The sequence below is a fragment of the Diorhabda carinulata genome, chromosome 6 (genome assembly GCF_026250575.1).
Source record: "Diorhabda carinulata isolate Delta chromosome 6, icDioCari1.1, whole genome shotgun sequence".
In the NCBI taxonomy this organism is placed as follows: domain Eukaryota; kingdom Metazoa; phylum Arthropoda; class Insecta; order Coleoptera; family Chrysomelidae; genus Diorhabda; species Diorhabda carinulata.
Window position 1 is genome coordinate 3,361,084 of NC_079465.1, and position 11,543 is coordinate 3,372,626.

At 30.9% G+C, this 11,543-nt stretch overlaps 2 protein-coding genes across 6 annotated transcripts; one reads left to right on the forward strand and one right to left on the reverse strand.

Moving 5' to 3' along the window:
• Positions 1-2,447: 2,447 nt before the first annotated feature.
• Positions 2,448-5,727, reverse strand: LOC130894726 (ras-related protein Rab-40B). 3 transcript variants are annotated; one of them, XR_009059373.1, is made up of 5 exons: positions 5,134-5,697; positions 4,959-5,075; positions 4,603-4,902; positions 4,156-4,520; positions 2,448-4,083 (listed from the first exon to the last, which is right to left on the reverse strand). XR_009059373.1 is itself a non-coding variant. In XM_057801693.1 (4 exons), the coding sequence occupies exons 1-4, from the start codon at positions 5,282-5,284 to the stop codon at positions 4,237-4,239; spliced, it is 846 nt and encodes a 281-aa protein (XP_057657676.1). In that variant the 5' UTR covers positions 5,285-5,727; the 3' UTR covers positions 2,448-4,236. The 3 variants fall into 3 exon arrangements, 2 of the variants coding, with proteins under 2 accessions (XP_057657676.1, XP_057657675.1); XM_057801693.1 differs by having other exon boundaries at positions 2,448-4,520; positions 5,140-5,727; XM_057801692.1 differs by having other exon boundaries at positions 2,448-4,520; positions 5,134-5,727.
• A 739-nt stretch (positions 5,728-6,466) lies between these two features.
• Positions 6,467-9,522, forward strand: LOC130894733 (serine/arginine-rich splicing factor 2). 3 transcript variants are annotated; one of them, XR_009059374.1, is made up of 5 exons: positions 6,467-6,767; positions 6,826-6,963; positions 7,030-7,192; positions 7,323-7,377; positions 9,271-9,522. XR_009059374.1 is itself a non-coding variant. In XM_057801700.1 (4 exons), exons 1-3 carry the CDS (start codon positions 6,586-6,588, stop codon positions 7,190-7,192), a joined length of 483 nt encoding a protein of 160 aa, XP_057657683.1. In that variant the 5' UTR covers positions 6,467-6,585; the 3' UTR covers positions 7,323-9,193. The 3 variants fall into 3 exon arrangements, 1 of the variants encoding a protein (XP_057657683.1); XR_009059375.1 differs by having other exon boundaries at positions 9,274-9,522; XM_057801700.1 differs by lacking the exon at positions 9,271-9,522 and having other exon boundaries at positions 7,323-9,193.
• Positions 9,523-11,543: the final 2,021 nt, after the last annotated feature.

Here is an 11,543-nt window from a genome sequence, read left to right on the forward strand (position 1 = left end):
TAACCTTTTTTGTACTGCTTTTATTAAGCTTCATTTTTTGTTTGAAACTTTCTTCTCTATAATCAATTTTTTCTGAGAAATACAGTCAATTATAGAGAACTGGGAGCAGCATTGAATTAAAAAGTAGTGAGACCTGGGGCTAAAATCGATCCTGAGCTCATTTAAAAAAATCAAAATCAACTTTTTGAAATGTGATATATTACTTTTAAATTAAATATAAATTATAAGTAAAAAAATTGAAATCTTATTTCATAAACAAAAAATTTTTATTTAAAAAACTATTTCATTTAAATTGCCAAACAATTCGTGGAAAAGTGCAAACTTTGCTACGTATCTGATATTGCTCTTGATATAAATAATCAAATTAGTAATTGTGAGATTCTTAATTTTGGCAAAAATTCCAGCAAAAACAGGGGGTTCATCTTTTTGGAACTACACTCTTATTAAGCAAAAAATTAATGGTTTAAACACTCCTATATACTGCTACATATAAAACATCACCTACCAAACACCAACTGAGTTTTATTAGACACAATAGTGTGGTTACTTAATTTTTATTCCTAATCACATATCCTTGCACCAACTACAGTTTTTAGTAGAACACTTGAAGTTCTAACGATCTTGCACGAGTCTATTGACTCCAAAAGAATCGAATAGTAATTGATTCTTGTACAACAATTGCAAACAATTTTAGACGAAATATAAATGATTTCTATTTTTTCTAAGTATATTGTTAACAAAGATAATAAAAAAGAATCAGAAAGCTAGGTTTTTATTCTTTTGATGATTGAGATGTTAAAAGAATTGAAATAAATATATTAGAATCGATTCACCTGCCGTTCCATAATTATATTATGAAATACTTACATTGATCTTTTGCTATACGTCATTTAAAATTACAAACGTCGCAAACAAAAAATTAACTAATTGCTTACTTTTTACTAAATCATCGTGCCTCTATAAAAAAAACTTTTCTGCATTACTATAAATACCAATTTTATACTAGTTTATTATCGAGTTGATTTCCTAACAAATTACTTTCCTTGTATTCTATAATAGGAGAATAGTTATATGGCTTTAACAACCATATCTTTATTTTTCTACGTTTTTGTGAACAGAAATTGTTAATTTTGCATCTAACATTTTGTATACCCCAGGTAAAAGACTGTATGAATGTATTTACATTCATATGGTTTCTCTCATCAGGTGACCAACACAAACACAGTTGCCATATTTAACAGCACTAAATTAAAAGTTTTCTATTGTTTCAGAAATAATGGCTATGATAAAACATCTAAAATAAAATATTGATGATGTGGTACGCTTTTTTTAGAGCACGAATAACGCAGCAATTTTTTTATTTTTCCCCTATTTTAAATAAAGGTGGTAACGCTGATTAACAAACTGACCAATTGAAAGTTTTCAATTTTCATTTATTGACCCGTCAAATATAAAATAATTCAATGTTTTACTTGAAAATACCAGAAAAAGGGTGAAGATTTTAATTGCACACCTCCAAAAGTATGTAAAGTGTCGGAAGAGGCAATAAGAAATTTTATTCCAAAAATTATTTTGTTTGATATTTAACAGTGTAAGTTCGTCATTGCCAACAATGAAACTTCACATTTTGAGTATTATACTAGAGCCCATTACGACACCCGCTTGCGCATGATGTAAAGACTACAAGGTGTGCTATAGCACACCAGCTGGGAAGCAGCCAATGAGAATTCGCTCCCATAACGACGCGTCAATTTGGAAGAGAATTCTCATTGGCTCTTGAGAGATGCGCAGAACGAGTCGAAAATGAGCCCTCGGAAAGAGCACACATGGTAGTCTTCACATCATGCGTTTACGTATCGTGCTAACTTTATTATAGGTGCAAAAAAGAAAAAACTCATTATAATATCTTCATTTTGTAGTACTTGCGACTAGTTATTCCAGAAAATTAATCAAAATGTTGATTTATAATTATTTGATTTTGTGGAAAAAAATACAACGTGGCAACGATGTAAAACATCTGTCATCTTACGTCTCAAATTTTTGGGTTCCCTCAAAAATTATATTCTCTTATACATAATTTAGAATAACGTAGAACGATTATTTTTCGTACAAATATAATTATTTTATCATTTTTAATTATTTATTAATGTCGTTAAAATATTTATATTCACAACTGACAAGATATGGAGTCCTTATTGTACAATAAAATCTTGTTTACAAAATATTAACAGATTTTTTAAGGTTTAAAAACATCATGGTCTATTTGCAAACTTATTTGAACAACTTACCGTTTTGAACGAGCCTTTATCCATGTGAGAATTAACGAGGTATTTCATATGAATTTATAGGTAAACACTAACACACTGTTTTTTTTTCAATTTTACACTTTGAAATATATATGATAGGATTTTAACCAGTTACGATGTGTTAAGATGAAAAAATAACAATTTTTTTGTATATTAAATATTTATTAGCAAAATCAAACAGTCCACAATAATACACTTACATAAAATAAAATTTTGTTCTTTCAGAATCCGTATTGATTTTTTTTGTAGGGGTTAATATGAAAAAAGTGTAAAAGCTTTATGATTAGGACGAAATTGAAATACTATTTACAAAAATCGATCAATAATTTCATACAGGTAGTTCATTTTAAACAAGTTACGAAATACACAGAAAATTGTGAACCAATCAATAATGAGCATCTTTTTACCCAATTTTATTATGAATAATTGGACGGTATACGAAAATTTACATATTATCACGTTATTTTCAAATAATCTCATACAATTCTTTTTAGAGGGGTTGAAATAAGCATATAATTTGTATAATATGAATCTCATAATAGTTATTTAAAGTCCAACAAATAATTTTAACATCACTTCCATGTTCGCTATTTGTATTTTTGATATAAGCAACACTGACAGTTTCTTAGTATTACTGAAACTTGGGGTGAATTTGTTATTATTAAAAATAACCTCAAACACAATAATTTGTTATTTAAATTTGATTACAATTAATGAAACTTTTGAATGCACAAGAATGCATCAATGTGTTATTATTTGACGGTGAAGCACTGAAAATAACTAGTAAAATGCATCAAACTGACAAAATAAATCCAAAACCTGTCATTGTACCAGATGAAAATTTGAACTTGATGCTTGACTGATTAAACAAGACCATCAGGTGACATTAAGGTATGATTAGGACACCCTCAGACTAAACTATGACTAAGAACAACAAAATACTTTATGATTAGGCTATAAATAAATTTTTATTTCTTGTTGCTTAACCTGACATATATTTAAAAGGAAATCTGTCAATTTGAGCATCAAATTTACAGATGTTTAGACTGCATCAAAGAGTGTGTATAACATCTGCGCATGTAATTAATCAGATATGATTCTGAAATAAAATTGTAATCTACTGTGTGAGTCTTCCAAGAGGAATGGATTCGAACAAAAGTTATTTGTAAACTGTTGCCTATTTATTTGTCGTTACTGTTCACATGGCAACAGTAGTATTAGAGCGATGTATAACAAATCAACTCTGAATGGTACACAACCATTTGTTTACAACAAGAATTAAATCACTTTTCATTATAACACTACGGCTGTTTTGCATTTGAAACATATATTTTGGTGCTATATCAGTTGGGCATGAAAAATTTGCTTTGAAAATTAATTGGAGCACATGGAAAATTTGTTAATCTTAATGGAGACTCTTTTGAAAAATGATAATGATTGTTTTGATCACATTTTCATTGCTAATCAATAAATATAAATAGCAATCCTCCCATTTTACCAGAAATATACAAAAAAATCTATTATTAAAGCTGAATATACTCAATCATTTAATTGCCAAGTAGAATAATTAAATATCACATTGATAGACAAATGTGTGATTAAAATATACACAAATTCAGCTACTTGTTATTTTTAAGACAAATGAGTCCGTAGTAGAAACATTTTTTCTTAAAAATCTATTTATTTTTTATATTTTTAAGGATACCACGCAAATAAATAGTGTATTATTAAACATATGTATCACACAGGATATAAGCACAAGTAGCAAACAGTTAATCTAGAAGATAATTAAAAAAAGATGAGTTATATACTTTAAGAACAACCTGTATAATAAGAAGTGATCATTTACCGTAAATTCCTAATGATTTTTTTCGAATTTCGTCGGTCCGGCAACAAATCTCATGGCGTTAAAGCACCAGTTCCGAACGCGTCAAGAAATAGTACAAGAATTTCTTGGAACGCAACTTGTTCTACTGTCTTTATCAGTCAATGAACCGGGAGTTGTTGGGGTACTGGTGAACCGTTTTTTACGACTTCTTGAATTACTGCTGTTCTTTTTCTGACTAATAGCATAACGCCACTGTGTCGATGATGATGTCAGTGCATACGATTTTAAATGGGACTTGACACTTGTGGGTAAAGGTAGCTGCTCAATGCTGTAGACAGTTGTGCGGGCCACTATCGCTCTGCAGCATAATTCTTGCAGGCTCAGTACTGTGGAAAAGAAAAAAACTAATTCTCGACAAATCTTGATGGGAAATATCAAGTAAAAAGTGATAAGGGGAAAGTTTATTACCTTTATTTGATCGCCATAATCGCTCCATACCATTTCTGTGAAGAGCCATTCTTGAGAGTTCACAGAAGCTTTCGTGGATATTAAAGTTGCAGAGTGGTGATACTTCAAAAAATGCCATGCTGTGTTTGTTTGCATATAGTTGGGCATCTCTTTGATGAACTTTCCTGTTAAAAGCTAGATGAAGACGATTGCCCACTAAAACCTTTGGTACACCAGGAGCGTGTTCATCCACTTCTTTCAGCCATCTATCCAAGCCATCAAAAGACCAACGGTTTGTTATATCATACACCAAAAGAACACCTAATAAATATGTTATAATCAATCAATAAATGTAGATATATCACTAATTTATTTACCTTGGGCACCCCTAGAATAGCTGCGAATAATAGTACAAAATCTTCCCTGTCCTGACGTATCCCATAGTTGTAGTTTTACCCTCTTTCCATCAAGAAGAATAGTGGTTGTTTTATAGGCTGTAAAAATTTATTAATGAACACAAAATTAACGATATTTTTTAAAGCATGTACATACACTTACCACTGTGTCCACAAAATGGACTTTCAGAAGATCCATCATCCAGGTCTGATAAAATTTCTTGTTTTCCAACATCACTGTCACCCACCAGAAGAAATTTTAGCAAATAATCGTATTGCTTAGGAGGCTTACCAATATCCTCAGTCATAGCATTGGTAATATATCAGTTTTTTAACCATAATAACTTAAAAAACTTACAAGAACAAAGAAATATCCCCGGTTACATTTTTTTGACAAGTTTTGTTGTACCTCCCACTATAGTGTGCATACCTTCGAGTAAAAGTCCCGATTTATTTTTTTATATTCCTTCCTACCTCCTTTTTGTTTATTTTTTAGTACAAGGTCGTCGGAGAAAGTTTGCAAATATTAGGAAGGTAAAATTTTTCTATTCCACTGAATCTTGGAGAAATCTTTTTATATAGTCAAAACACATTCACATATACCCATTAAAGCGTTTAATGGGTTTTTTACACAAATGTTTATAAAATAAATAAATACCCCACCGCAGAAATTAATGATTAGTGACAGTACATTGACATTTCAATTCACGGCAAATTCCACTCTAGTATTGACAGCTGACATTTGAAATACAAATGCAATTCAACCAACTGTTTAGAGTTGAAAATAAATATGAAGCTATATAAGTCGCTTTCCAATTATACAATTTGAGCATATGGGTGCGCAATGCTTCAAACCCACTTTTCAATTTGTCGTTATAAAAATCTGTGCCTTCAGCATAGTTGCGTTTTCCCCTCTCCCCTAAATGTTTGGGCCCCAGGAGCTTCAAAATTCATTTCAATTTATTTAGATTCATTTGTGATTGTTTAAAACAAGCTTTTCTTATATTATTCGATTCAGAGGCAAATTGGGAATATACATTATTTCTTAATAAAAAAAAAGGGCTTAAGAAGGTGTATATAGTAAAAAATATAGTTTCAACGAAGTGCTTAATTAAACAAGTATCTTGTATTTCAGACACAGCAACAAATCAATTTGGATTATTTTTTCCAAATTTGACAATTGACACACTTATCCTAAGTTTGTTTCAATTAATTCATGTGTGCCAAGCTCATGGGTTTCGTGCACAAAGTGCTTAATAAATTGGAAAGAAACTATAGTTGAAGTGAATATAAAATTATTGGTTTCAAATAGTAGCTTTTTCAAAATTTCTATTCATAACTTTAAATCGATGTTTCCGAAAATATCTATTGCATTCATATTATTAATCCTCCAATATAGTGTAGACTTTCTCTTGAATAAATGACAAACGTTACTAAATATCGACTATAGTATATTTCCTTAGTTTTGCTGTGGCAGCACTGTCGTTTTATCTTTACGTTCTCTTTACATCTCTACTTCCATTTTGTAACGGTGTCGGTTGTATGGAGGAAGCATTATTGTTCGAACCAGGTAAAATAAAACGTAAAAATTGCTCCTAACGATCCAAAAATGAGTTACGGAAGGCCGCCGCCTCGTATTGATGGTATGGTATCGTTAAAAGTCGACAATTTAACCTACCGAACTACTCCAGATGATTTACGACGCGTTTTCGAAAGATGCGGAGAAGTAGGTGATATTTATATTCCAAGAGATCGCTTTACAAGAGAAAGCAGAGGTTTTGCTTTCGTAAGGTCAGTTGATTGTTAATATTACTGTTAATATTCTGTCAATTTCTACTTCTATTTAAAGGTTCTACGACAAGAGGGATGCCGAGGATGCGTTAGACGCCATGGATGGACGTATGTTAGACGGAAGGGAACTGAGAGTTCAAATGGCTAGATATGGAAGACCTACTTCACCTCATCGACGATACGGGCGTCGCCGAAGGTATTACTGTTGATATTTTTATAATTAAATGTGAAGGATTGTTTATTTTCTAATTATATCAAATAGGGGCAGCAGAAGAAGTCGATCCAGATCACGCCGTAGATCTTTCAGTAGAAGCAGATCTCGATCTGATAGCAAGAGCTCTAGAGGACGTTCTAGATCGGCATCAAAGGATGATAAAGAACATTCAAAGTCTGTCAGTAAATCTCGTTCAAGATCAAGGTCTTAGGTAAGAATGTTTTTAATAATCAGGATTTAAATGTAATAGGGGGTTTGTTATATTTAGAAAATTAATTTATTTTAGTTATTTTGATGTATATATGAATTCATAGGTGTTGGTAAGTTTATTTCAATTCTAGGTATTGCAGAAGGTGTAGGAGTGCAGTGCAGTTAATTTTGTGGCTGCTCTCTAAGGTATTTATTTAAAATTACCACCTTTGACCCAAGCAACCTCTTTATTTAATAATATAATTTCTTATTCTTAAAACAAAATTTGATGTTAGTTTTCAAAATTAAAAGCGCAATTTTCACTATGTCTCATTAGATTATATGGATAATTATAATTTGTTCAATTTCGTTTTAATAGAAGAACAATTTTAAGGAAAATTGTAGATTTTAGCTATAGAACGAAATTTATATGTAAAATTGATTAACAATTTATTTTATTTGACCGATGTAAACAAAATACTGAGTAACTGAATTGTATCTTGAAATTTTTTCCATAAAAGTTGAAATGTATTTGTTTTCATTTATTTTTTTTTTTTAAATAAAAGTAGGAATCGATAAAAAAATTAAACATTCATGACTCTACAGCTATTTTAATAAAATAATTCTACAATACTGCCAGTCAAAATTCAAATTAATAATGGGGTGTCTCAAATAAACATTTTCAATCAATGAGGATTAAGTAACCTAAGAAGTTATCAACACATAGAGAAAAATTCGCTTTTTGAGGTTATGTTTTTAAAGTTTAATCGTTTTGTTTATTTCATAATTTCACTTTGTTTTATTTTTGGGGTGTTTCTTGAACTCCCTAATGTGACTGTTTTTTATATTTAAATTTGATAACTTATAATGAAAACACTTTGTTTTTTTTTAATAATGAAGTTTGTGTCTTATTTATTGGTGAACTTGTAAATTTAGAACAAAAATGAGGATAAATACCAGAAATTGTCGTAGAAAGCAATAAATGAAATCTTAAAGAAAGTAATCAACTTTATGTACCTCAATTGTTTTTTTTTTTGTACTTTTTCATATTTTTTTTTGTTCAACTTTCCAAAAGGGAATCAAATGGTATTATCTAGAGAAAGTTTTCCAACTATTTCCATCATAATCGAGTCAAAACAGGTAAAAATAGCAAAAAAGCAAAAAACAGAACCTAACCTATACAAGATGTAGCCACTACCTAAACCTTTCTCTGTAAAAGAAATAAACACAATAATTGGAAACAATCTGCCTAGGAAAGGAAGTATTGTTAACTGTTATCTATATTGCACCCCTACGTCTAGGATACTTACTCCCTGTCCCAATGGAAAGCTGAAATTATCATTCTCCCTAAAACTGGATAATCTGATAGATCTTTCAGATATATATGCGTTCCCCATGCCCTGAGCAAATTATTGGAAAAATTAAAACCGATATATGTTACCAAATCATCAATTCGAATTTAGACAACTATCAAATAAATGCAGGTGTTTAAAAGCCTTGAAAAGCTGTAAATCGTTCAGAAAAATCATATAAATTTTGAAAAACCAAAACTAATGTAATCGTTTTCTATATTTGAAAAAAAAATATATTAAAGGTCCCTAAACTAAAAATTACACTTAACATTTTGGTGCAACTACATCTGTACATAGTGGTAAATTCGAATACAGTAGATTTCATTATAGTGACGTTTCAAACATAACCTAGAAATTCGAAATTTTAACATCGATTGAGTATTCAGGGGTTAGTTGATTCTCATTGTTTTCAATATAAAAACTTGTTAAAAAATAATGAAATATTAACTAAAATCAATTTAATTATCTTTACATTAACAAGTTAGTGAATTTTTCCAGGTAAAATTAAAGATTTTAAAAATATATATACTATTATCGAATTATAATTTAATATACAAAATTTATTTACAATCCTGAAAATATTTTTCTATTTTCAAATTTTGTATTTCACTAATTGAATATATTTTTTTGTGGAAATTTTTAATTATAACGAATAAATCGATAGAAATATTGCTTGGTTAAATTTACTAGCTGATATCCACTAGAAGAAACGAAAAAATTTTTTTACTAATGAATTTTATGTGCACAGCAGGCTGGCAGAGAGTAGCTGTTGCTGTTTTGGTGTAATGCTGTAGCTGTTATGGCGGCCAAAGCAAAGAGCGAGAGTGTATGCGGTGTAGCGGTACAATAAGGGCGGTAGAAAGCGGGTTGTACGAGTTAGAAAGATAGAGAGCGCGTAAACAAACATTGCTGGTCGATACCTGTAGCTGTTTACCGTTAAAAATATAAATAAATAAATACAGTCGTTGCGAGATGGTGCGGCTGCATTTGAAAATGAAAATTTACTAAACAATTATACGAGGGTATAGAAGAAAATCGAAATCTCTATTTTGTTCCAAAGCCGAGGTGGCTCAAATATAAACTGGAATTTTTGAATAAACGCGCAAAAAATTTAGTATAGTAGTAAAAGTGGCTGCACCGGATATTAGACTGGTCTGTTACAGAGCTTATAGAACAGACGGGAACCCTTAACCTCACTTTTTACTGTATTAGCAAAATATATAATATATATTATTATATATATTATATTTATATAATATATATAAATTAGCAAAATTTCAGCCAGGTGGGTGCCAAAACTTCGGAATTTTAAGCAGAAGTTCACTACTTTTCTCTTCCACTTGAGGTTGAATCTGTTATACTTTAGATCTACAGACACTTTGGGTGATGAATACATAAGTATTCGAAAGCTCGGAAGTATATTAGAGTTAGTACACTTTTGTGTTTAATTATGCCACAATCTCACTAACAAAAACTCTTATTCCGTTCCGGATTTCTATCGCTCGGAAATGGTTATAACCCCAAATAATCGCCTTGTGACTTTTACTTATTTGGTTTATTGAAAGAGGCACTTGGCGGACTGCAATTCGAAAGTTTCGGTTCGTTTAAGTGAAAAGTCGAAAAATTTTCACGAAAGCCTCCGTAGAGGTGGCAAAAATGTGTAAATTGTGATATCTAGAAAAACTGTAAATAAATTTCAGCTCTGTTGCAATAAAATTTTTTATAGCAAGCTTCCGGTTTAAATTTGAACCACCCTTTCAATTCTCTATCAACAATTATGTAATTTACGATCTCCTTGTGTACAAATCGTCTTCTAACATCTTAGGGTTTTTGTTATTTTTGGATATACCCTCGTAGAATGAAAGTCGTGACCATGGATCAACCCTCGTAGAATGAAAGCCTTGATCAAGGATCAACCCTGATCTAATAAGTAATAGTTTTGTGCTGTGGTTACGTCATAATGAGTAAGTATCTATGATAACGTTGAAAAATTTTGAGGTTAGAAAATTTTAGTTCCCAAGCGGGCGGATTTAGAATAATCAATTGGTAAATTTTGAAGTGAGTAAATTTGAAAGGTAGGTAAGCACGTGTTTTATAGGTGAGCCTCGTCGCGTATCGGTGTTTTTCTATAAACAATTTGTTCGAACAAATTTTGGAAGTAATGGGAAAAAAATTGTTTTGAGTAATCCGAGCTTTTTAACAATTTCACCTACCTTGAAATTCTGGAAACTCCATTTATATGACTGGCAAAATTTTGATGCGAGAAAGCTACACTGCTCTACAAATAATGGTAATACAGGTGTTTCTCAAAATAAAATGATCATCTTAGGGAAATATTGTTTTATTCTAACAAAAATTTCATTTTTAATGAAAGAATTATTTATAGAAAAAATAAATATTTCAATCCAAAGGTATGAAATTTTTCTTTTGGTGCTTTAACACCCATATTTTTGTTTTGGATTGTAGGATATACGACAGCTGTTGAAAGTTTTGGTATATTTGTTGCTTAAATTTCATCGTTTTTCATTTTCCCGGAGTAAATTTTCATTTATACGCATCTCACTCAAAGCCACGCCAAAATAAATTAAATAACCATTTCATTTGTACCTTTTCAAGCGACCTCTGCTGGGCATTGTATATTTTCCGCGCACAGTGTCTAGTATGACACATTTTGTAGATGTCCATTGCACCCCATTCGACTTATAAAACTTGTCGATGGTAATGGCCTGACAGAACGAAAGCCGTCCTCAACTTTTTGATTCCTACTTTTTGGAATACCGAAAGAGGATACATTCGTGGAAAACTCCTTGAGTTTCCATCGATATTATCCTTGGAAAACGAGATTTTCCAAAATAAAATGTCCTGTCGCGATTTTCTGAATGCTATGTCAAATTCCGAATCGGTTTAGGGACAGATTGTCGTTCGTGGGTAACTAATCCCTCCACCGCAACAATTTTGAAAGCGCGCATACGATCGGTTTCTAAACTGATTAGGAATTTGATCGGCAAACAAAGCTTTCAT

What these genes read in the sequence shown, in the direction of transcription:
- LOC130894733 (XM_057801700.1), top strand. Translation starts at nt 6,586, where the DNA reads ATGAGTTACGGAAGGCCGCCGCCTCGTATTGATGGTATGGTATCGTTA. An exon ending in AGAGGTTTTGCTTTCGTAAG is followed by an intron (nt 6,768 to 6,825) that starts GTCAGTTGATTG and finishes TTCTATTTAAAG; the next exon opens with GTTCTACGACAAGAGGGATG. An exon ending in CGATACGGGCGTCGCCGAAG is followed by an intron (nt 6,964 to 7,029) that starts GTATTACTGTTG and finishes TATATCAAATAG; the next exon opens with GGGCAGCAGAAGAAGTCGAT.
- LOC130894726 (XM_057801692.1), bottom strand. Translation starts at nt 5,284, where the DNA reads ATGACTGAGGATATTGGTAAGCCTCCTAAGCAATACGATTATTTGCTA. An exon ending in TTGTGGACACAGTGGTAAGT is followed by an intron (nt 5,076 to 5,133) that starts GTATGTACATGC and finishes AAATTTTTACAG; the next exon opens with CCTATAAAACAACCACTATT. An exon ending in CTATTCTAGGGGTGCCCAAG is followed by an intron (nt 4,903 to 4,958) that starts GTAAATAAATTA and finishes CATATTTATTAG; the next exon opens with GTGTTCTTTTGGTGTATGAT.